The 22,025-nt window shown below is 53.3% G+C and overlaps 1 protein-coding gene across 4 annotated transcripts in view; it reads left to right on the top strand.

Annotated features, from left to right (window-relative positions):
* Positions 1-21,318, top strand: part of Mark4 (microtubule affinity regulating kinase 4) — a 30,372-nt gene extending 9,054 nt beyond the window's left edge. For 2 of the 4 annotated variants that reach the window (XM_004644310.2, XM_023704625.1), the window contains 13 exons: positions 69-134; positions 219-289; positions 764-820; positions 3,838-4,074; positions 7,663-7,782; positions 8,174-8,273; positions 9,097-9,206; positions 9,304-9,463; positions 11,202-11,419; positions 12,882-12,985; positions 16,227-16,505; positions 18,284-18,328; positions 20,078-21,318. In XM_004644310.2, the coding sequence (XP_004644367.1) occupies positions 69-134; positions 219-289; positions 764-820; positions 3,838-4,074; positions 7,663-7,782; positions 8,174-8,273; positions 9,097-9,206; positions 9,304-9,463; positions 11,202-11,419; positions 12,882-12,985; positions 16,227-16,505; positions 18,284-18,328; positions 20,078-20,414 (1,904 nt within the window). In that variant the 3' untranslated portion in view covers positions 20,415-21,318. Of the gene's footprint in view, positions 1-68; positions 135-218; positions 290-763; positions 821-3,837; positions 4,075-7,662; positions 7,783-8,173; positions 8,274-9,096; positions 9,207-9,303; positions 9,464-11,201; positions 11,420-12,881; positions 12,986-16,226; positions 16,506-16,707; positions 16,788-18,283; positions 18,329-20,077 lie in introns of all 4 variants that reach the window. The other 2 variants (XM_004644311.3, XM_023704626.1) reach the window with 2 other exon arrangements.
* The last annotated feature ends 707 nt before the right edge of the window (positions 21,319-22,025 follow it).

Below are 22,025 nucleotides of genomic sequence, written 5' to 3'. Positions count from 1 at the left end.
AGCCCTTTGGGTTGGAGGGCCCCCCCGCTTCCCCCTGACACCCCACCCTTCCCTCCCTGCCTCTGCAGTGAAGCTCTTTGAGGTGATCGAGACGGAGAAGACACTGTACCTGGTGATGGAGTACGCAAGCGCTGGTGAGGCCCCGCCCCCGTGTCCTCACCCCTGTGTCCCCACCCTGTCGGCTGCCCTGCCCTGACCCGCTTAGCCTCTGCCCACAGGAGAAGTGTTTGACTACCTCGTGTCGCACGGCCGCATGAAGGAGAAGGAAGCGAGAGCCAAGTTCCGACAGGTGAGTGCCAGATGTTGGTGCACAGGTGTGGGCTGCCCAGGTGTGGGCTGCCCAGGTACGGGGTGGTAGGGCCGGCGGGGCCTGGGGTACAGGCTTGGGGAGGGAATGAGGCCCGGTGTGGCTGCCCTCACGCATGGCCCTGACAATGAGTGGAGCCCGGAAGTCCATCTCTAGACACTTGCAGGGCCCCTGGGAGTTCCAGGTGTGGATGCCCGGAGGATGCCAATCCCCGTGTCTTGGTTCTGAGGTCTCTGAACAGGGGACCACCCTGCTGTTAGGGTGAGAGGTTGGCGGCATCTATCCATGTGGGTCCCAGGATATCTACTGTCACAGGCAGCAGCATGTGAGGTCCTAGTGGCTCTGCCTGCGTGTAGGGGAGGCCTGGGACCTCGAGCTCAGTTGTATGTGGCTTCATGGGCCACTGAGGGAGGCTGTGGGCTGTGGGGGCCACAAGTAACCCCTCCTCTTCCTCAGATCGTATCAGCTGTGCACTACTGTCACCAGAAGAACATCGTACACAGGGACCTGAAGGTGAGCTCCAGCCCGCCCACCCGCCTGCCTCCTGGGCCCTGAAGGGGATCCTGCCCCATTGCCCAGGACCTTGACTCTGACCTGAACTTCTGTGGCCAAAGCAAAGCTCGGGCAGTGGGCAGCAGGGGACGGGAGGAGCCATGTCCTAGCATGGCCTGACTGGTGACATGGGTACCACACAAGGATATTAGTACCTGAGAGAGTCTGTCACTCTTGGCCTTCAGGCCTTAGCATCTGGCAGGAATCAGGATTTGGAGACCCAGTGACACTGCCACAGGACTTCAGAATTGGGGACCTTAGAACTTGAAAAGGATCGGGGGGGGGGGAGCCACCAAGGCCAGCAGGGAGCTGTGCTGGGGTGGCCCCTGGGGGCTCTTTGTAAGGGGTGCCCCCCATGCCACACCCTGCACACAGAAAACCACAGGCTTTTGAGATGAGCCTGGTCTGGGCGAATCAAGTTTTCTTGACTGGTCATCAGTGAGCACCTACTGTGTGCTAGGCTGTGAGCACCTGCCCCGCTTGGTGGTGAAGGACCAGGTTAGTCTCAGTGCTTTTTTGAAAATGACAGGGCATGGTCATGTAGGCCTGTGATAACACCACCACTCTGGGAGGCTGAGGCAGGAGATTTGCAAATTCAAGTACAGCCTGGGCAACCTAGTGACTCAGTGAAATCTTGTCTCAAAAGAGAAAGGGGCTAGTGACGTAGTTCAGCGCTAGGCCACTTGCCTGGCGTCCCTGGATTTGATCACCAGCACTACCAAACAAAACAAGAAAACTGCTGAGAGGCCGAGGCAGAAGGGTCCCAGGAGCCCAGGAGCTCAAGAGCACCTGGACAACATAGTGAGGCCCTATTTCAAGAAATAATGAGCAAAGCATTCTAATCCATTATAGACAGGTACTTACTGTAAAATACAGTAAAAGTGAATAATAACGAAATGAGAAACAAATATACAGGATGCAGACCTCATTTTTAGAACTGTTAAATCCTCAAGGCTTAAGAGCCGCTGTCATATTGCCTCTGAAGTCTCCCCTCATTCACTTTTGGCCAAGGCATGGAGGTTGCTGCTCTGCCTGTCAGGAAGTAAAAGGGTGAGATTCACCTGCAGGCCGGACGCCCTCTGGTGGGCGGCCCTGGAACTGACTGAAAGGAATTTGGAGGGCTCCTGTGAGCCTAGGGGACCTGGCCGGAGGTTGAGGCCAGATTGTGCAGCCGCTCACATACCAGAAGGGGAATGTTGCCAGCCCCAGATGCTGTTGGATTTGATTTGGGGATGATCTGCATGAGTTGTGCCTTTGTACATTCTGGGGCACAAGCAAGGGGAAGCTGAAGCAGAAGGATCCCAAGTTCTAACCCAGCACAGGCAACTTAATGAGACCCCCATCTCAAAGATTAAAAGGGCTGAGGATGCAGCTCAGCATAATGGCTTGTGTCCAATCCCTAGTGTTAAAAATAAAAAAGAGAAGCCAGGAAGAAGAGGGAGACACACAGCAGGAGGCCTTTATTCTAGTGGCCTGAGGAGGGACAGCCCTTGAGTGGGGTGGGTCAGACATGGGGAACAGTCCAAAGGGTGGCCCTGCTGCCGGTAGGCTGGTGGAGGCAAGATGCTGGGAGCTTGTCATGCTTGGGCCGTGGAGATGCCCAGGCTGTTTGGCTTCAGCACCTCCCCTTTGCTGTAGAGGTGAGAGGGCTCCCCAGCCTCAGTTTCCCCAGCTGGGTGACAGCAGCCACAAGACCAAGTGTGACAGGGAATGGACTAAACCTTGAACAGCACCAGGCACCTGGTGAGCGCCGGCCTCCAAGGAGCACACGCATCTCACCCCATCACGAGTGGGCTGCTGGGGTGTGGATGGGTGAGATTACCCAGTCACAGAGGGGTCTGGCGACCCACCCAAAGTCACACAGCAGGCAGTCAGTGGAACGGGAATTCTTCCGGAATCTGTATTCTTTGTTGCTGTCTAGGGCTCAGAGTTACGATCCTCCTGTTTCAGCACCCCCAGAATGCTGCAGTTAGAAGTATGCACCACCACACCCAGCTCTTTTTTTTTTCCCCCTGTCCTTTTGAGACAGGGTCTCATTGTGCCATTCAGTCTGGCCTTGAGCTCACTTTCTAACCCAGGCTGGTCTCGAACTCACAGCAAACTTCCTGCCTCTGCCTCCTGAGTGCTGGGATTATAAGTGCACGCTGCCATACCTGGCCAGAATCTGTACTTTTAACCTCGCAAGTGACAGTACTTTGACAGGCATGATAGCACACGCCCGTGATGTCAGCCTCCCAAGGCTGAGACAGGAGGATTGCTGTAAGTTTGAGGTCAACCTGAACTACATAGCAAAAGTTCATCCCAAAAATAAACAAAATGACAGTGCCCCCAACCTCCCAGATGATAAGCATACAAATGGATGAAGCTTATTTTGAATTCTGTGGCTCTTGAACAATCTTCTTTTTTCCTACTGGGTAAACTGGACCCAGAGAGGGTGCAGAAATTGACTAAAAATCCCAGCTGTGCAGGACATGTGTGGTGACTGATGTCACAAACATTCACTGGAAGCAAAGTATTGTCCAAGGCCTGCTACATGGCTTAACTTTTTTTTTTTTAATTTTTAAATATTTACTTATTTGGTACAGGATCTCACTACACAGCTCACAATCATAGTGATCCTCTTGTGTCAGCCTCCCCAGTGCTGGGATTGCAGGCATGCACCATCACGCCTGGTGTCAGAGCTGGCACGGCATGGGGCCAGCACAGCATGCAGTACCAGGGATCGAACCTGGGTCCATGTGCTTACCAGGCAGGTGTGTAGACTGCCGAGTTAGTTCCCCAGCCCATGGCTTAACTTACTAAATTCTCCAACTACCCCGTGAAGTAGAGACTAAAATATTCCTGCTCTTAAAACTCTTGGAAGAGCAAACCATGGCCCAAAGAGAGGTTAAATCACTGTCCAAGGTCGCACAGCTGGGGCCAGGGCAGAGCCATTGCCGGGGGCCTGAGCCCACCCTCCACCTCCCCCTGTGCTCCAGGCTGAGAACCTGTTGCTGGACGCTGAGGCCAACATCAAGATCGCTGACTTTGGCTTCAGCAACGAGTTCACGCTGGGCTCGAAGCTGGACACGTTCTGCGGGAGCCCCCCATACGCCGCCCCAGAGCTGTTCCAGGGCAAGAAGTACGACGGGCCGGAGGTGGACATCTGGAGCCTCGGTGTCATCCTCTATACTCTCGTCAGCGGCTCCCTGCCCTTCGATGGTCACAACCTCAAGGTGCTGGGCAGGGCTGGGGCCAGAAGCTGGGCTGGCCGGAGGTCACAGGGCAAGGAGGGGTGGCACCAGGTCCCTGTGGCCATGCACCCAGTCGCCTGGACAGTGCCGGGTTGGGCCCCAAGGTGTGAACATAATGGCTGAGGACTCAAGTTCCAGTCCTGCTCACTAACTCACTTGGGAAATATCTAGTGCCCTTGTCTGGACTGGAGCTCTGAGGATTTGTGTGAACACAAGCACCCCAAGTCCCTCCTCTCTGGTGGACCAGCCCCTGGGCAGTCCTTGAAAACATCACACTAAACTGCGTGGTGCTACACACTTGTGACCCCAGCACTGTGGGAGGCTGAGGCAGGAAGATCTCAAGTTCAAGCCTAGTTGCGCAGTATAGCCACTTAGCAAGACCTTGTCTCAAAATAAAAAGTAAAGAAGGAGATGGGGATGTGACTCAAGGTGAAGGCCCTGGATTGAATCGCCAGTAGTGAAGAAAAAATAATTGTGTTAATTGACAGAAGCCAGTGATAGAGGTCACAGAGTGACTTCACAGCTCCACAATGTCCTGAGTAGGCAGATCCACAGGGACAGAAAATGGGCGAGTGGTCACCTAGGAGCGGGGCTGGGTTCATAGCTCCGGATGGGTGGGCGCCTCCTGGGAGGCTAATGGGAAATGTTCTCAGATTGATTGCGGTGTGAGTGTGCAGCTCCGAAGGCTGGGATTGTGCAGGCACAGCAGAAAGATTTCTGTCCTCGAGGACTGACATTCCAGCAGCGGAGCCAGGCAGAGGCAAAATAGATGAGCAGAATAGCAGCGTCAGGCGCTGGCTCATGCCGGCGGTGAGCGGCAGATAGTGGGAGCGGGTGGGGAGTGCAGGGTGAATGCGCTTGTTTTTCTCCTTTGAACTTTCAGTTTTGAAACATTGCCAAGCTACAGAAAAAGTGGAACTATAACAGAGCACCTGGAACCTTCCAGGAGGCTCTCGGGGGCTGATGTCAGACGACATGCCCTGCCTGTCAGGGCACATGTGACAGTGTCATACTTTTATTTTTGCAGTGCTAGAGATTGAATGATCCAGGCCCTTCACATTAAACTCTATCCCCAACCCTTTATTTTTTGGTTTGGGATGATACGTCATTAAATTACCTCGGCTGGGGTCCGAGGAGATAGCTCCGTGGCATGAGCACCTGCCTGGCAGGCACAAGGTCCCGAGTTCAGTCTCCAGTACCACACACACACACACACACACACACACACACACACACACTCTTATAATCCTCTTCCTGCCTCTGCCTCCCAGAGTGCTAGGGTGACAGATGTGCGCCACCATGCCCGGTTCTGTCATCTGGGTCGATGGATGCTTGACAGCTGGGTACTGAGCCATGTCCTAAGGTTCCAGCAGGTTGTCTCCGGGGCCAGGGGGACAGCCTGTGCATGCAGGCACATGGAAGCGCAGTGCTGACGAGGTCCTGGCTTGCACCCTGTGTGGCGCTTGGGTTCCATGCCTTGTCCCGGGAATGGTGGGAATATTGGGGTCGCTCTTCCTCGTGGCTGGGACATGCTCCACCTTCCAGGTGTATTCAGCCGTCCTCAGCTCCTTGCCCCGTGTCATTCTCCATCTCTGTCTTTTGTGACAAGGACATTGTAATGAACCTGGGCCAATACGTGCCCAGCCTCCCTGTTTAGGCTGCCCATGTCCCTCCTGGCTGGATTGGGTGGGTCTTCAGGGTATTCCAAAATAGGAATGCCCTGTCCTGCTCCCTATGGCCCGGGAGGAGTGAAATTGGGGTGTCAGGCTCATCTTTGAGGAGCCTCAGCTCAGCAAGGCCCACAGAGAGTTCCGCCTCGCCGAGGTCACGTACTACCCTGGCTTCCCAGCAGGCCTAGGGCAGCTAGGGCCACTTCCAGCCCTGTCATTTCCTTTCCAGCTGACACGGACAAGTCCTTTCTAGGTGGTGACGTTAGGGGTGTCTGGGCTTTTGGCCACAGTGTCGCGCCCACAGCTGCTGTGGTGTTCCCAGGCCCTGCTGCTTTCCAGCTGTGCACCCCCTGGGCAAAAGGCCTCACCTGGAAAGTGGGCCTCATAACCACACTTGGAAGTATCAGGAAAACACCCGTGATGGAAGGAAAGCCCACCGCGCTGCCCTGTGCGGGTCAGGAGATGAGCTTGATAATTATGCTAAATACTCACAGCCTGCTGGGCCATGACCATCACAGAGCGGCCCCGGTGCCCCAGGCACGTGCAGCAGGGGGCTCCTGTCACTCTGTCCTCACCTGCTCTCGGCCCCTGCTCTCTCCACTCTACTCGGGTCCCTCTGTCCCCTGGTCTGCCAGGCCTGGGTCCTAGCATCAGGTTTTTCGCAGCACCGCCATGGCTTCTCACGGAAGACCCTTACAAAAAGGACCACGAATAAGCACACAAAGGTCCTAGGAGAATTACAGCCCTTGGGAAATGGGCACTGCTAGGGGTGGTGGGCAAGATCCCCTCCCCTCTTAGAAGCCTGGCTTCTTTGTTTGACAGTATCGGGACTCGAATCCAGGGTCTTTGCACTAAGCCCTTTTGTTTCAGTTTTGTTTTTCATTTTGAGACAAGATCTGGCTCAGTTATCCTGTCTGGCCTCAAACTTCCAGTCCTCCTGCCTCAGCCTCCCCGAGAGCCGGGATGACACACATGTGCCACCAAGGTACATGCCTATAAATAAATCAAGTGTTGAGATAGCGCTCTCTCTGGGCCCAGCCTCTGCTAAGCCTCTTGCAGATGCAAACTCTGCAGGGCCTCAGCAGCACCTGGGAAGTGGGACCTGCCGTTCCTGTCACAACTGAAGAACGGAGGTTCTGGGCACCCACTCACTGGGCTCCTCATCTGGCTGGCATATTTGCTTCCTCTGAGATTCTTCTGAGTAGAAATCAACGGAAGCTAAAATTCTTTCAAAATTGTTGCGTCTATACCATGTTCCAGTTGATTGATGGATGAGTTTTGGGAAGCAGCGTCTTGCTCTGTTGTATAGGCTGGTCCTGAACTCACTATGTAGCTCAGGGTGGCCTCACATCCACAGTGATCGGGCTGTGCGGCACCTGCCTGGCAAGTGCAAGGACCTGACTTCAGTCCCTGGCATGCAATGCCAGCCCCCTGAAACCAGGCATGGCAGTGCAGGCCTGTAATCCCAGCACTAGGAAGGCTGAGACAGGATGATCACTGAGTCCAAGCTATGGAGTGAGACCCTTTACCAAATAAATAAATAAATAAATACATTTTAAAAATCCACAGTGCTCCTCCTGCCTCAGCCTCCTAAGCACTGAGATTACAGGCATGCACCACCACACCTGGTTTCTGTTTTACTTTATTTATTTATTTGTGGTACCAGGGATTGAACTCAGGACCCTGCGCTTGCCAGGCAGGTGCTTATTCTACTGAGCTATCTTCCTGGCCCTGGGGTTTCTATTTTAAAGATGTGAAACTGAGGTCAGGTGAGAGGGTTGAGGTTTTGCCCACCTTGCCGGAGCTATCACTCTGTTGGGTGGAGATCAGCATGTGTGTGGCCTGTGGCCAGGGGCTGCTAGCGAAGCCCTTCCCCTAGCAACACCGTCCCTTGCTGCAGGAGCTTCGGGAGCGCGTGCTCCGGGGGAAGTACCGGGTCCCCTTCTACATGTCCACAGACTGCGAGAGCATCCTCCGCAGATTCTTGGTGCTGAACCCAGCAAAACGCTGCACTCTAGAGGTGAGTCCCGGCCCCACACCATCCCAGCTCCCCTGAGTGCTGCCTGCACCGCCTTCTCGCCCCTCATCCTCCCTCCTGTGCCTGCTGCCTGGGACAGGCTGCTGTGCTGAGGTGGCCTGGTGTCCCCTCCCCATGCCCCCAGCAGCCGCACCCTCTGTCTGCCAGGCAGTCATTAGCTAATGAGCTCTGAGATGATTGCAGGGTTTGGGCAGCAGGAAGCGGAGGAGGAGGGTGGGCCGGGCCACTGCCAGTACCAGTTCTCAGGGAGCCTCATGCTGGGCCGTGAGGCCTTTGGGTGCCAGGCGGGCACCATTGCTGGGGTCCACCCGGGAGGTAGGGGCCTTGTATTTCTGGCTCCTTCTGACTCCCACCCCCAATCCCCATCCTGCAGCAAATCATGAAAGACAAATGGATCAACATCGGCTATGAGGGTGAGGAGCTGAAGCCATACACAGAGCCCGAAGAGGACTTTGGGGACACCAAGCGAATTGGTGAGCGTTAAGGGGCTCCGTGTCTGTGAGGTATGCCTCGACGGAACACACTAGGCTGCTAGGGAGGGCCTGGGAGAACCTGGCCTGCCGTCCCTCCATGGACGTTTTCCTGCTGGGTGACCCTGGCCAAGCAGTCCCCCTCTGAGCTTCCAGGCCCTTCCCTGTCACTGAGCCTACCTAACAGAGCAGTACTAGGGGTCAGGGCAGGCCTTTGCTCTGAGCTACATCTCAAATGTTGTGCGTCTGCCATCCAGGTCAGCTGCCTTAGGGAATAACAGAAAAGTCAGTCTGGCTCTGGCTGCCTAACAGGAATAGCTTGAACCAAAAATATATGTATAAGTTAAACTGTATGAATAGACCTGTAAAATTGCCAGTATCAGCAGTTTCATGTGGTTTAGTCTAATACTGATCATTTATTCAGTCATGTAACTCCCGAGGCCCACCCAGGTGCTTTCCTAGTAGCCTTCACCACAGCGTACTGGATGCCCCATCCAGGAACTTTCCTCATACTCATGTAGTAGGTGACCGTTGGCTATCCTTGAACTGATCTGTGTGGCTAGAGAGGAAATACTCTAATTGGCCAGATCTGAATCATGTGCCTGCCCTGAACCAATCAGTGTGGCTTGGGGGATAAAAGATGCTAAATGGCCAAATGTGGGTCATATGCCCGCCCCTGGAATGTGGAGCGGGCGAGGAACATTGAGGCGCCTCTGGCCGAGAGAGAATGGCTACTTCACAGGCCAAAGAGCAGACTTTGACGAGTGACACGGACAGGGTAGAGGGAAGGGTCCAGGGGGCTGAGCCTTCTCTCCACCCTGCCCAGAGGTGATGGTGGGGATGGGCTACACAAGGGAAGAAATCAAAGAGGCCCTGACCAGCCAGAAGTACAACGAAGTGACCGCCACCTACCTCCTGCTGGGCAGGAAGACCGAGGTCAGTGGGGCCTGGGGACCTTAGGGGGGTAGATGCCCTGGCAGGGGAGATGTGGGAGACAGGGGTCTGAGGTGGCTTATCTGTCATCTGCTTACAGGAGGGTGGGGACCGGGGCACCCCAGGGCTGGCCCTGGCACGGGTGCGGGCGCCCAGCGACACCACCAATGGGACAAGCTCCAGCAAAGGCGCCAGCCACAGCAAAGGGCAGCGCAGCTCCTCTTCCACGTATCACCGCCAGCGCAGGCACAGCGACTTCTGTGAGTGTCACCGTGGCCTGGCTCACTGTCCCCATCTGGGCTCAGGCCCCCTTTACCCAGGGCTCTTGTGTGCCAGAGGCTGTGACCCCCCAGGGCTCACTGCAGCTTCTGCCTGGTGCTTGGTGCTTGGGCTGTCGTGGTGCTTGGTAAGGATTCAGTCTGGGACGACAGCCAGAGCCAGAGCAGGTGCTTTGTGCATCTCGCTTCCTCTCTGCTTTTTTTTTTTTTTTTTTTTCTCCTTTATCTCTTACTTTTCTCATCTTTTTGCCTTGAGCTCATTCTACAAATTTCTTATGTTTCAATTTTAGACACCACCCCAAACAGGCTAAATGACTTTAGTCTACTTTTCTTTTTTTTTTGGTCTACTTTTCAAGCATAGAAATCTGATATCAGAGTCTAGTTGGAATTAATTTACTATAACTGAGGCACAACATACGTTGTGCGAAGTGGCTGCAGAGAGCTTGCCCTCTCACTCCCTAGCCCTGACACAAGTAAGGGGAGGCCATTCTTAGTGGAAAAAGGTTGGGGAGACACAGTGATTTATATGCTACATTCTGCAACTATCAAATAATCTAGTCTGCTGCAGAAAATGACCTCTCTACTGCCACCAATTAACCACAGAAACTGCTAAAGTCTTTTATCTACCTCCTCCTTAAATGTTAATCCTCTTTACTATTGTTTTTCTTCTTCTTTTTCTTTTCTTTTCTTGAGGGAAGGTCTCACTCTGTAGCTCTCTGGCTTGAACTCACTTTGCAGCCCAGGCTGGCCTTGAGCTTGCAACAATCCTCCTGCCTCAGCCTCCCGAATTCTGGGATAACAGGCACGCACCACCACACTCAGCCTCTCCACTATTTTTTAACAGTTTTATTGAGATAAATTTCATATACCATACATTGGGTGCCCATAAATGGCTTAATTTGGTGGTTTTACTTTGGTAACAAAGTTGTGAGCCCCTTCCCACCACCAGTGTTAGAAGTTTGTCACACCCAGAAGAAACGCCGCAGTCCTCGGCCATCAGTTTCCAGTCCCCCATCTGTCTCTCAGCCCTGGTAGCCACTGACTTTTTCTCTCCCCCTCTCCTGCTCTCTGAATTATTTATCAAGGACATTTCGTAGAAATGGAATGTGGCCTTTTATGGAAATTCCCAGGCTTATTTAGCCACTCCCCTGTTAAGCAGCATTTTAACCCCGCCCTCACCCCAGTACTGGAAGTGAAACCCAGGGGTGCCACACTCATAAGCTACATCCCCAGCCCCTTATTCTTTTTTTCAAATTTATTTGTACACGGTTTTGCTACATAGCTCAGACTCGTAGTGATCCTCCTGTCTCAGCCTCCCCAGTGCTGGGATTACAGGCATGGCCCCTCATGCCTAGTTTTGGGGCTGGCATGACTCAGTATCAAACCCGGGTCCTTGCACCTGCCAGGCAGGCACTTAGCCCACCAAGCTATGTCTCCAGCCCCTTATTTTTGAGACAGGGTCTTGCTAAGGTGCTAAGTGACTGGGCTTGAACTTGAAACCCTCCTGCCTCAGCCTCCTAGACTAGAGACTGCCATCCACATCCATATTTTATGTGGCATTTCCAGGCTGATTTCTGTCCCCTGGTGATTTTGTGTTGTCAGAATGGTCCCGGCTAAGATTGTAGTAACCCGTGTGAGGAGTTTTGAAGTTCCTAGGATGCCCCTGGTGGCTTCTAGGCTGCTGGGTGACAGCAGCTGTAAAGGTCTCTCCCTCCACCAGGTGGCCCATCCCCAGCACCCTTGCACCCCAAGCGAAGCCCCACCAGCACAGGGGACGCAGAATTGAAGGAGGAGCGGCTACCTGGCCGGAAGGCGAGCTGCAGCGCGGCGGGCAGCGGGAGTCGGGGGCTGCCTCCCTCCAGCCCCATGGTCAGCAGTGCCCACAATCCTAACAAGGCGGAGATCCCCGAGCGGCGGAAGGACAGCACGAGCACTCCTGTGAGTGGCCAGGGTGGGCGAGGGAGGGTCCCGTGGGGTCACCTGTGTCATAATTTAGGGACCCTGCCTTTATCCTGTTCTTCGGGGCACCAGCAGGGACTTGGTAATCCCTGGTCTTTCAGCAGTGCTCTCTTTTGCTACGCTAGGGCCTGGTACCGGTGGACAAATGAGCACTCAGCATTAGAAACAGAAGGCTGTATGGGTGGAGCATTGGGGCCTGGCAGGAGGGCCCTAGCACTGTGCGCCAGGGGCTCGGAACCCTAGCAAGGAGCCAGAGTCGTGGCACATGGCTGTTATCCCGGCACTCGGGAGGCTGAGGCAGGAGGGTCACTTTGAAGCTAGCCTGGCCACATATAGCAAGTTCAAGGCCAACCTGAACTACGTAGGGAGACCCAGCCTGAAGCACACAACATGCCAAAAAAATTTTCACCCCAATTCTTTTAGTTGGGGGTTTTGTTTGTTTTGAGAGTTTGGGTGGGGGTTTCTTGTTATTGTTTGAGTTTTGTTGTCTTTTTTTTTTTTTTTTTTTTTTTTTCAGAAAGTGGGAAAGGGTCTCTCTATGGAGTTCAGGCTGGCCTTGACCTCACTATGTAGCCCAGACTGGTCTCAAACTCAAGGCCATCCTCCTGCCTCAGCCGAGCTGCTTTTTTGGAGAGCTGGGGCTGGGTCCCAGGGCCTGCACATGCCGTGCAACCGAGCCTCACTCCCAGCCCTCCTGCAGTGGAATTCTTGCAAATATTTAAAGAAGAAATAATTCCAGGGGTCAGGAATATAGCTCAGCAGCATAAACACCTGCCTGGCAAGTGCAGGGTCCCAAGTTTGAGCCCCGGTTCCACAAAGAAAGAAAAAGGGAAAAAGAGAAAATTGCAGGGCTGGGGCTACAGCCACAGCCTGGTGGTAAATTACTTGCCTAGCTCATGTGAGGTCCTGGGTTCCAGCCTCAGTATCACCAATAAAAAAGAGGAGGGAGAGAGAGACAGGAAGGAAGGCAGGAAGGAAGGAAGGATGGACGGACAGACAGACAGACAGACACAGACAGACAGATTGATTTGTCTTTTTGTGATACAGGGGGGTGGAACCCAGGGCCTCTCCACTGTAATTCCAATCTCTGGAGTGAGTCTAGGGCAGAGCAGGGGACCTCTAAGCAGTAGGTAGAGACAGAGTGGCAGGAGGAAGGGCAGTCACAGGAAATTTACTGGACACATGAGGGAAGGTTTTGTTCAGAGGGAAAAGAGGACAGGAACATCCCTGGAAGCCCTCTCTGGCCGACCTCCCTCAGGTTCCCAGGGAATGCTCCCCTCTGTGTCCACCCATCCCCCAACTCCACCCAAGGGACCTGGAATCTGGGAACCTTTCACGTCTCATCCTGCCCTGGGCCCCACGCAGGTCTGACTCACTCTTGGGGTGCAGGTGGGGCTGGGGGGGCAGGGCGTCTCCTCACCCCCACACCTTTTCCCCGCAGAACAACCTCCCCCCCAGCATGATGACCCGCAGGAACACCTACGTTTGCACAGAGCGCCCTGGGGCAGAACGCCCATCCTTGTTGGCAAATGGCAAAGAAAACAGGTATGGAGGGGGGTTAAGGGGTGGGGGGGGGGGAACCTGCTTTCCCACAGCACCCCCAGAAAACGCTCCCCACTGAACAGGCAAGTCAGCACCCCAGGAAGAGAGGCGGGCCTGCTGCCCGCCCACCAGCCCTGGGAACCCGAGAGCACTTTCTGAATGGTCCATTTTTAGCACTCGCGAGAAGCCCCAGATTGTCACAGTTTCCACATCCTCCAGCTGGGGGCCTGAGTCTGCCAGGTCCCTTTGAGGTGGCACGGGAGGGAGGGAACCAGACCAGAGCGGAGCAGCCACCCATGTGCAGGGGTTCCCTCCCGCCAATCCTGAGCCCACAGTAGATGCCCCAGAGGCCAGGCACTGGTGGCACCAAGACACTGGTGACACCCCCAGTTAACTGCAGTGAGGTGGTGACAGTCGCGATTCTGTGACCCACATCTGTGCCGAGCCTTAGTTCTGCCTTTGTGCTTCGTTAGCTTTACGTAAGTCTCTCAACTGTTGTCTTCTTTTTTGTATAATGGGACAGGTTCTCACTGTCCCTGGGCCCCATTAGAGGCCCCAGGAGAGCTCAGGCTGGCATGGGGTCCGAGGACAGATGGAATCGATGACTGAGAGCCTTCGTGATGGTTACCAACTGAAGGCAGTAATAGAGGACATCGACCATGTGCCAGCCCTGTGTGTGTTGTAGCTGGCTCCATTCTTTTCAATCCTAGTGTCTCTACTTTTCAGCTGAGGAAATTAGGCACAGAGAGATCGAGTAACTTGTCCAAGGCTGCACAGCCAAGACCGGGAGAAAAGCCTGTAGACTTTCTCCAGGCAGATTTTTTTTGGGGTGTTTGTTTTTCTTGGTACTGGGGACTGAACCTGAAACTTGGATTTAGCTACATCCACCGCCTTTTTGCTTTAAGTTAAATTTTAAGGCAAGTCTCACTAAGCTGTCCAGACTGGGCTTGATCTTGCACTCTTCCCACCTCAGCTTCCCAGAATGCTGGGATTACAGACATGTGCCACCAGGCCTGGCTCAGAATCAGTACTTGTAACCTCTAGAACATGTGGTTTGCCTGTTTTGCTCAGGAAACATTGGGGTAGTTTATACCAATGTAAACTGGCATAAATAAAAGAGATGTTTAGCCCATTGGAAAAGTCATGTGATCCTGTGTTCTCAGCAAGAGGCTCTAGCTCTAAGGCTGAGACCACTACAGTGTGTCTGTCCCAGGCAGCCTACAGAAGTGAAAGAGTGTTAACCACTAAGAAGAATATATGCAGTGTATTATTTGTTGAAAAATAAAAAAAAATAAATTAAAAAATAAAAATAAAAAAAAAAGAAGTGAAAGAGTGGAGGGTAGGCAGCATTCTTTTTAAAGGTGTGGCCCAGAAATGGTTCACTGTGTCTGTGCTTCCTATTGGGCAAAGTAGTCACATGACTGACCCTAGCTGCAAGGGAGGATGGGAAGTGTAGTCTCTGGATGTGAGGCCCTGTGCCTAGCTCACACTCTTAGAGATCTGGCTATCAAGAGTGAAATGGGGGCTGGTGAGATGGTTTAGTGGTCTAAAGCATCTACTTAGAACAAGCTAAGCAGAGCACAGGGACCATGGTTCAATCCCCCAACACCACATGCCAGCCAGCCCCGCCCCCTGGTGGGCTGAGCTGGCCACACACACACACACATACACACACACACAAATAAAATTAAAAAAAAAAAGAGTGAAATGACAGGATGGATTTAGTTTTCTCAGAGATCCCATCTGCCCCTAGGGGTCCCTGGAAAGAGAAATTGGAAGTCTGCCACTCACTGAGGACTGTGGTAGGTCAGAGGGGCTAGAAGATCCTGGGACAGAAGGGCCCTAACTATCCACATAGCATCCTTCCTCCTTATTGTCACCTGTCCTGAAGTTGTCGTGAGCATAGATAGCCTTGATGTTGACATTTGTTCCCTGACAGTTTTGATGAGAGGACAGGAATGTCACTGGAAACTGTCCCTGAGCCACTCTCAGGTCGCATAGTCTTTGCCAAATTGATTTGGTTCCCGAGTTTGGATTGCAGTTAGCAAGGGTGTCAGCCCAAAATTTATGTTAATCCATTCAGTTGTAGAGTCTAGAAAGAGGAGAGTTGGATGTCGGGTATGACGGGACATTGGTGTTGTGGAGGGCCACCTGGGTGACTGCCTTTGAAGCAGGAGCAGTTGTCTCCGCTGTGGCTGGGCCTGACCCTGTTTCCATGTGTTGCTACACAGAGCTGGCTAGGACTTTCCTTATTCCTCCAGTTGGCTCTAAGCAGTGCCTGTCAGTCTAGCTGAGGTGCTGGTGGTAGTCTTTAAGGATGGCAGGCAGTGTTTTCCCGGATCCCATCGTTCCCTTGGACAGTGCTTCATGCTGTCAGCTGGGATGGAGCCTTGAGGCAGAGGCTTTGACTTCCTAGGGCTTAAAATATTACACATCAGAGCTGAAGCTCCGAGCCCAAAACATTAGGTACTGTCTCAGTAGTGTTACATGGATTTCTCTCTCTATGTGTCCTCCTGTCTGCACACTGCAGAGGTGATTTCAGGCCTCCGACCCAGCCCAGCGCGCAGCACTCGCCTACATCATCCGTTGTCACTGTCACTCATCCTCAAGCCACTCCCTTTTTCACAGACTAATAAAATCTGGGTTTGGCCCAGGGTCGAGACCTTTGTTCTGCACAGCCATGACCATGGCTGGCCTTAGGACCCATTGGCTCCCCATAACTACAGATATGCCTTAGTGTCTTCTCTCTGCGGATTGCGCTGGAAGTGATGGATTGAAATTAACTCACTAGAATTCCAACACATTTTCATAGAACTACAAATACCAACTTCCTGTGCCAAGATGAGGATGGGAAAGGGTTCTTTATATTAGTAATCCCAGCACTCAGGAGGCTGAGGCGGGAGGATCATGAGTTCTGGGCCATCCTGGGCTACGTCGTGAATTCAAGGCCAACCTGAACGACAGAGTGAATCTTTGTCTCAAAAAAGTCCCCAAAAATTAAAATTAAAGGAGAGTTGGACTAGGGATAGTTGGGGGGGCGGCATTTAGAAGAACAGATAACTTAGAAGGAGGATGAGTCAATAAAATAATGCTAGGCTCTATAGGACATGGCCTGTGCAGCTGTACATGGCAGCCTGGGCCTGAGTTGGGGTTTCAGGGTTCAACAGGACAATGAGTAGCCAGAGAGACTGTTACCCAGGCCTGCCTCAGAGCCTCACCCTGACTTGTCCCTCTCTGCTCACAGCTCCGGCACCCCACGGGTGCCCCCCGCCTCGCCCTCCAGTCACAGCCTGGCTCCCCCATCAGGGGAGCGGAGCCGCCTAGCAAGAGGCTCCACCGTCCGCAGTACCTTCCACGGCGGCCAGGTCCGGGACCGGCGGGCAGGGGCCGGGGGTGGCGGGGGTGTGCAGAACGGGCCCCCCGCCTCTCCCACGCTGGCCCACGAGGCTGCTCCCCTGCCCACTGGGCGGCCACGTACCACTACCAACCTCTTCACCAAGCTGACCTCCAAACTGACCCGACGGTGAGCTCCAGGGGATGGGGAACGGGATGAGGGCTGGCAGTGGCCCGACCTGTCCTCTGCTCTGCTCTGCTGCTGTACCCTGATATCTCCTCCTGCTCTTCTCCTCCTCTGTCTCCTCCTCCTCCTCCTCCTCCTCCTCCTCCTCTTTCTCTTCCTCCTCCTCCTCTTCTTTCTCCTCCTCCTCCTCTTCCTCACCCTGCAGGGTTACCCTCGATCCCTCTAAACGGCAGAACTCTAACCGCTGTGTCTCGGGCGCCTCTCTGCCCCAGGGAGCCAAGATCAGTAAGTCCCTCTCACACGCTGGCTGTCGCTGCCTTCATGTCTGCATGTGTGTGAGTGCCCACAAGCACGGGGAGCTGTGGACGTGAGCACCCTGTCACCCCCACCCCCATCTTGGCCTTTTTCCCGGGTTAAGATCTCCTGTGGGGCCTGCGAGTTTATCTTCACACTCTATAAAAGGGGGGTGGCGGAAGTGCAGCCTCTGGAGCCACATAGTGGGCGTCCGGAGACCACCTGTGCTAGGTGACCTCAGATATCACTTGTCCTCTCTGAGCCCTGCATTGCTCTTCTGTACCAGGATGAGGGTAGCAACAGAATGCTTCGGGAAAGGTTGCTTGGAGCATTGAGTGAGATGATGCACGAACCAGGTTGAGAATGCTTCCTTGAAAAGCGCTTGAAAAAAAAAAAAAAGAAAAGCGCTTGAGGATTATATTGTTTAAAAATAAGAGCCGGGGAGATAGCTCAGTAGAGTAAGCGCTTGCCTGGCAAGCGCAGGGTCCTGAGTTCAATCCCCAGTACCACAAAAATAAATAAAATAAATAAAAATAAGCCAGGCATGGGCCAGGGAGATGGCTCAGTAGAATAAGTGCTTCCCAGGCAAGCATAAGAATCTGAGTTCAATCCTTGGTTCCACAAAAAAATAATAATAATAATAATAATAAAAGCCAGGCATGGTAGCCTTGGAGGCTGAGGCAGGAGGATTGCCAGGAGTTCCAGGCCAGCCTAGGCTACGCAGTGAGTTCAAGCCCTGCCTGAATTACAAAGCAAGACCCCATCTCAAAAAAGAATAGGGCTGGAGATATAGCTGAGCGGCACAGTGCCTACCTAGCAATCATGAGGTCCTGAGTTCAATTCCTGGTTTGAAAAAATAGTTTATTTGCTCTTTCTATCCATTCCATTATCCCCTGGGCCTTCATTGTGCACCTGGCATTGTCCTAGCTAGTCATGGTGGACCTTCTAGAGCTTTCAGCTATACAAATATCTCACTGTGGCACGTTGGGCATAGGCTCGCCACCACTGTCCTAGGCCCCCTGCGGTAGAGAGGGAACAAAATGGAAAAAGTCTTCCCTTTCCACTCCCAACAGAGCCAACCTTCTAGTTGGGACCTAGACAGTAAGCAGGGTGTGACTCTCTGGGTGGGATGCATGCTGGGAAAAATAGCCGGGGGGTTCGAGGAGGCATCTGCTGTTTAAACAAAGCCTGAGAATGTGTCTGTGTGTGCAGGTGCACAACACTTGTGTGTCTGTCTTTGTTGCCCTCTCTATATGTGTGTCTGCCCGCTCCCATTTCTCATCTTCTAAGTTTCTCAGTATCTCTCCTGCGACCTGCGCTAATCATTTCACCATGAGCCCCTCCTGTGGATAGAGTAGGGATGGAGTCGTCATCCACCCTCCGCAGAGCCTGGCTGGGGGCTGGGCCCTGGGCAGAGGCCATGGGATGTGGGAGGAGGGTGGCCTCTGTCCACCCCCATTAGACACTATCTCTCTCCCCTCCCCTAGGGTCGCAGACGAACCTGAGAGAATCGGGGGACCTGAGGTCACAAGGTGAGTGCCCCTGTCCTCCCCAGACTACCTGGAATTCCCACCACCCCCAGCAGCCCCCGCCACTCAGCCCAGGCTCTGAAAAGGGACCCAAGTCTCATTTTCCAAGGCCAGCTTCCAAAAATGCCCCCACTCAGCCCAGGCTCTGAAAAGGGACCCAAGTCTCATTTTCCAAGGCCAGCTTCCAAAAATGCCCCATGGCCCTCTCTTACTGAGCTCCGGAGCATCACTGGTGGCTCTGGCCAAACAGTACAGGCCACACTAAATATTTTAGGCTTTGAGAGATGTAGTCTCTGCCATTCAGAAGGATCTCCCCCCCCCTTCAGGATGCCTTCAGGGCAGGTCTGGCAAGGCTTGAGGATCAGGAGATCAACCACAGCATCCTGAACCTGGCTGCTTTTGTGTTTTGTTTCTTGGCAGAATCGGGGATTGAACTCAGGCCCTTGTGCTTGCCAGGGAAGCGCTTATTCCACTGAGCCATCTCCCAGGCCCCCTGACTGCTTTGTTTAAGCAATCACTTAAACAGATGAGCTAATGGGCAGGCCCCCAGTCTCTGCCATTCAGAGCAGCCGTATTCAGTAGAAAAACAAGTGAGTGTGGCTGTGTCCTAATAAAACTTCATTTACCAGGCTGGCCAGATAGCTCAGCGGAGTAAAGACCCTGCCTGGGCAGACTCAGGGACCGGAATTCAATCCCGAGCCCCGATGTGCCTTGGCAGCCGGCACGCTAAGACAGCATTTGAGACTGGGCGAACGCTTGTAATCCCATCCAACACTTAGGAGGCTGAAAACAGGAGGATCACTATGAGTCCAATCTGTGTAGTGAGACCCTGTAGACCCTATACTAAATACATTACAAATAAAAACAGGAATGAAAATCCTTAAAAAAAAAAAAACTTCATTTACCAAAGCAGGCAGTGCCATAGCTCCTTCCAAGCCTTGCTTTTATTACCACTTTAGAAACCCCAGTAGAAATCAGAGCCTTCTCCCCAGAAGTTCCTGTACCTTCCAGGAAATGATCCTCATTGGCTGGGTATAAGTCACGTGCTCATCTCTAAACCAATGCCTGTAGCTAGAAGGGTGAAACACTCTTGATTGTTTAGATCTGATCATGTGATCATTATTGACCCAATCCCAGTGGCCAGGGAAGTGGACCACTCTTTCTGGCTAAAACCCAAGTCCATTACTCACCCTTGGTAGAAAGGAGCAGGGTCAGCCCCATCAAAAGCAGAACAGTTAGACTAGAGGTCTTCTCAAGACCATCTGGATCTTTCTTCTACAGGGGTCTACTGCCCATTTTAAAACATGTATCTTTCCTGAGCTGCCTTCGCACCCAGACTAATAAACATATAGTACCCCAACCCAGAATGTGACAGTTGGAAAGCCCCCAGAAATTTCCAAGCACCCCTTTGAACAGACATTGCAGAGTCTAGGAGAGAATCCCTGGTCTCCCAAGGGAGAGTTGATCTTCATTACCAGAAGAAAATGAGCTCAGCTGCTCTTTAGAGATCCCAGAATGCAGAGGGAAACTCCTGGGGCTGGGGAGATAGTTCAGTGGCAGGAGCGCCTGCCTGGTAAGCACAAGATCCTGAGTTCAATCCCTGGTACCAAAGGAAAGAAAAAGGACAGAGGGAAACTCCTCACCCCAACTGTGTCGCTGAGGCGGGCTATGCCGGGCAGTTGTTCAGCGGAAGCTCACTAGAGGACAGAGAATGACTTCCTGAGGGTTGACCTCTGCTCTCTTCCCACCTAGTGGCAATCTACCTTGGGATCAAGCGGAAACCACCCCCCGGCTGCTCCGATTCCCCTGGAGTGTGAAGCTGACCAGCTCGCGCCCTCCCGAGGCCCTGATGGCAGCTCTGCGCCAGGCCACGGCGGCCGCCCGCTGCCGCTGCCGCCAACCACAGCCCTTCTTGCTGGCCTGCCTGCACGGGGGTGCGGGCGGGCCCGAGCCCCTGTCCCACTTCGAGGTGGAAGTCTGCCAGCTGCCTCGGCCAGGCCTGCGGGGTGTGCTCTTTCGCCGAGTGGCGGGCACCGCCCTGGCCTTCCGCACCCTCGTTACCCGCATCTCCAACGACCTAGAGCTCTGAGCCTCTGTGGCCCCGGGTCCCTCTTCTTTCTCCTGTTCCCTTTGCTTCTGCAGGAGGAAAAGGGGACAAGGAAGGTGTCCCCCCATTGTCGCCTGGTTTCCCTGGGTTAGATTGGGGAGCAGAGATTGTCCCTCTGCTGTTCTCTGGGCCTCCCGGGACAGAATGATGGGGGCTTGGAGGTGGGAGCTGTACCTTTCTGAAGCCTCCCTCTGGCCCCATCCCCCTCGCCCAGCCATGGAGCACCTGAGAAGACTTTGAGGACAGCTCAGGGGCAGGAAGGGGAACTGAGAGAACTTCCACTCCTCCCAACAGCTCAAGAATTAGGTCTTGGGCAGGGGCAGGGAGAGCTGCTGAGCCTAAAGACTGGAGAATTGGGGAGTGGCAATGGGAGGTCAGAGGCCGATTCCTTCCCCTCCCACCCCCAATGCTCAAACCCCTCCTCAGCCCCAGGCTGGCGCAGGGGCACTTTGTACAAATCCTTGTAAATACCACCCCTTCCCTCTGCAGAGGTCTCCCGAGGAGCTGCCGCTGTCACCTCTGGTTTTTAAGTTATTACCCTCCCTGCCCTTCTGTCAGCCCCTCACCTGCAGCCTGTCACCCAATACACTTAGGAGAGTCCCTCATGCCAGCCTGGGTCCTCCTGCCCTGGCCTGCAGAGGAGGTGTTGGCCTTGGGCCTGTGCGGCTCCTCCTGAGCCCAGGGGTCCTTTGCAGAATGGGAGTGGTGGGGGTGAGGGTCGAGGATGATCATGGGAGAGGGCAAAACAGAACTCGGCCTCAGCCGCCAGGCTCCAGATCCTCTAGCGGGTCCCCCGTTCATCCACTCCCACCACCGTGTTACACTGGACTCTAGCCTCTTCCTACTCTAGTAGTACATTTATTCAATAAACAGTCATTGACCAGTGCCTACTCCGTGCCAGCCCCAGTACTGGACATGGAGACACAAGGAGCCCCATTCTGTGGAGGACAAATGCTAGAAAAGCACTGTCCTCCAGAACCCAGAAGAAAAACTCGAGGAGGGTTAAGAAAGAAGCTCCAGAGGTACTGATGCTGGAGTTGGGCTTTGAAGGATGAATAGGAGTTGCCCAGGCCTTAGGTAAAAGCAAAAGCCCAGACAGAAGTGGGAGTGCATGGTGTAACCTGAGAGAACTCAGTATGTAATCTCAGCATGGCTGCTGTTTTGGGCATGTGTGGAGAATTAGCAAGAAAAATGCTGTATGAAGACTAACAATCCATCTACACTGGCAAAGCAAAAAAGTCTGTGTTGGTTTATGTTACTTTGTAGTCCAGGATTCAGGCATGAAAATGCATACCACTCTTATTTTTCCTCCCATCCTTTTTTTTTTTTTTTTTTTTTTTAGTAAATCTTTATTTATTTTTGGAACCAGGGATTGAACTCAGGCCCTTGTGCTTGCCAGGCAAGCGCTTATTCTACTGAGCCATCTCCCCAGCCCCCCATCATCTTGATCAGTGTTCATTGCAGTAGTTTTATGCAGTAATTCTTTGCTGTTGGCATAGATGATGCCTGCCTGACCCTTCAGTTTAAGTCTGCCTCAGACCCTTATCAACCTAAAGTGAAGTCCTAAGGTCTGCTCTGATTGGCCCACCTAAA

This window comes from Octodon degus, unplaced genomic scaffold, assembly GCF_000260255.1.
Source record: "Octodon degus isolate 3935 unplaced genomic scaffold, OctDeg1.0 scaffold00197, whole genome shotgun sequence".
NCBI lineage: Eukaryota > Metazoa > Chordata > Mammalia > Rodentia > Octodontidae > Octodon > Octodon degus.
This window is presented reverse-complemented; position numbering and strand designations above follow the sequence as displayed.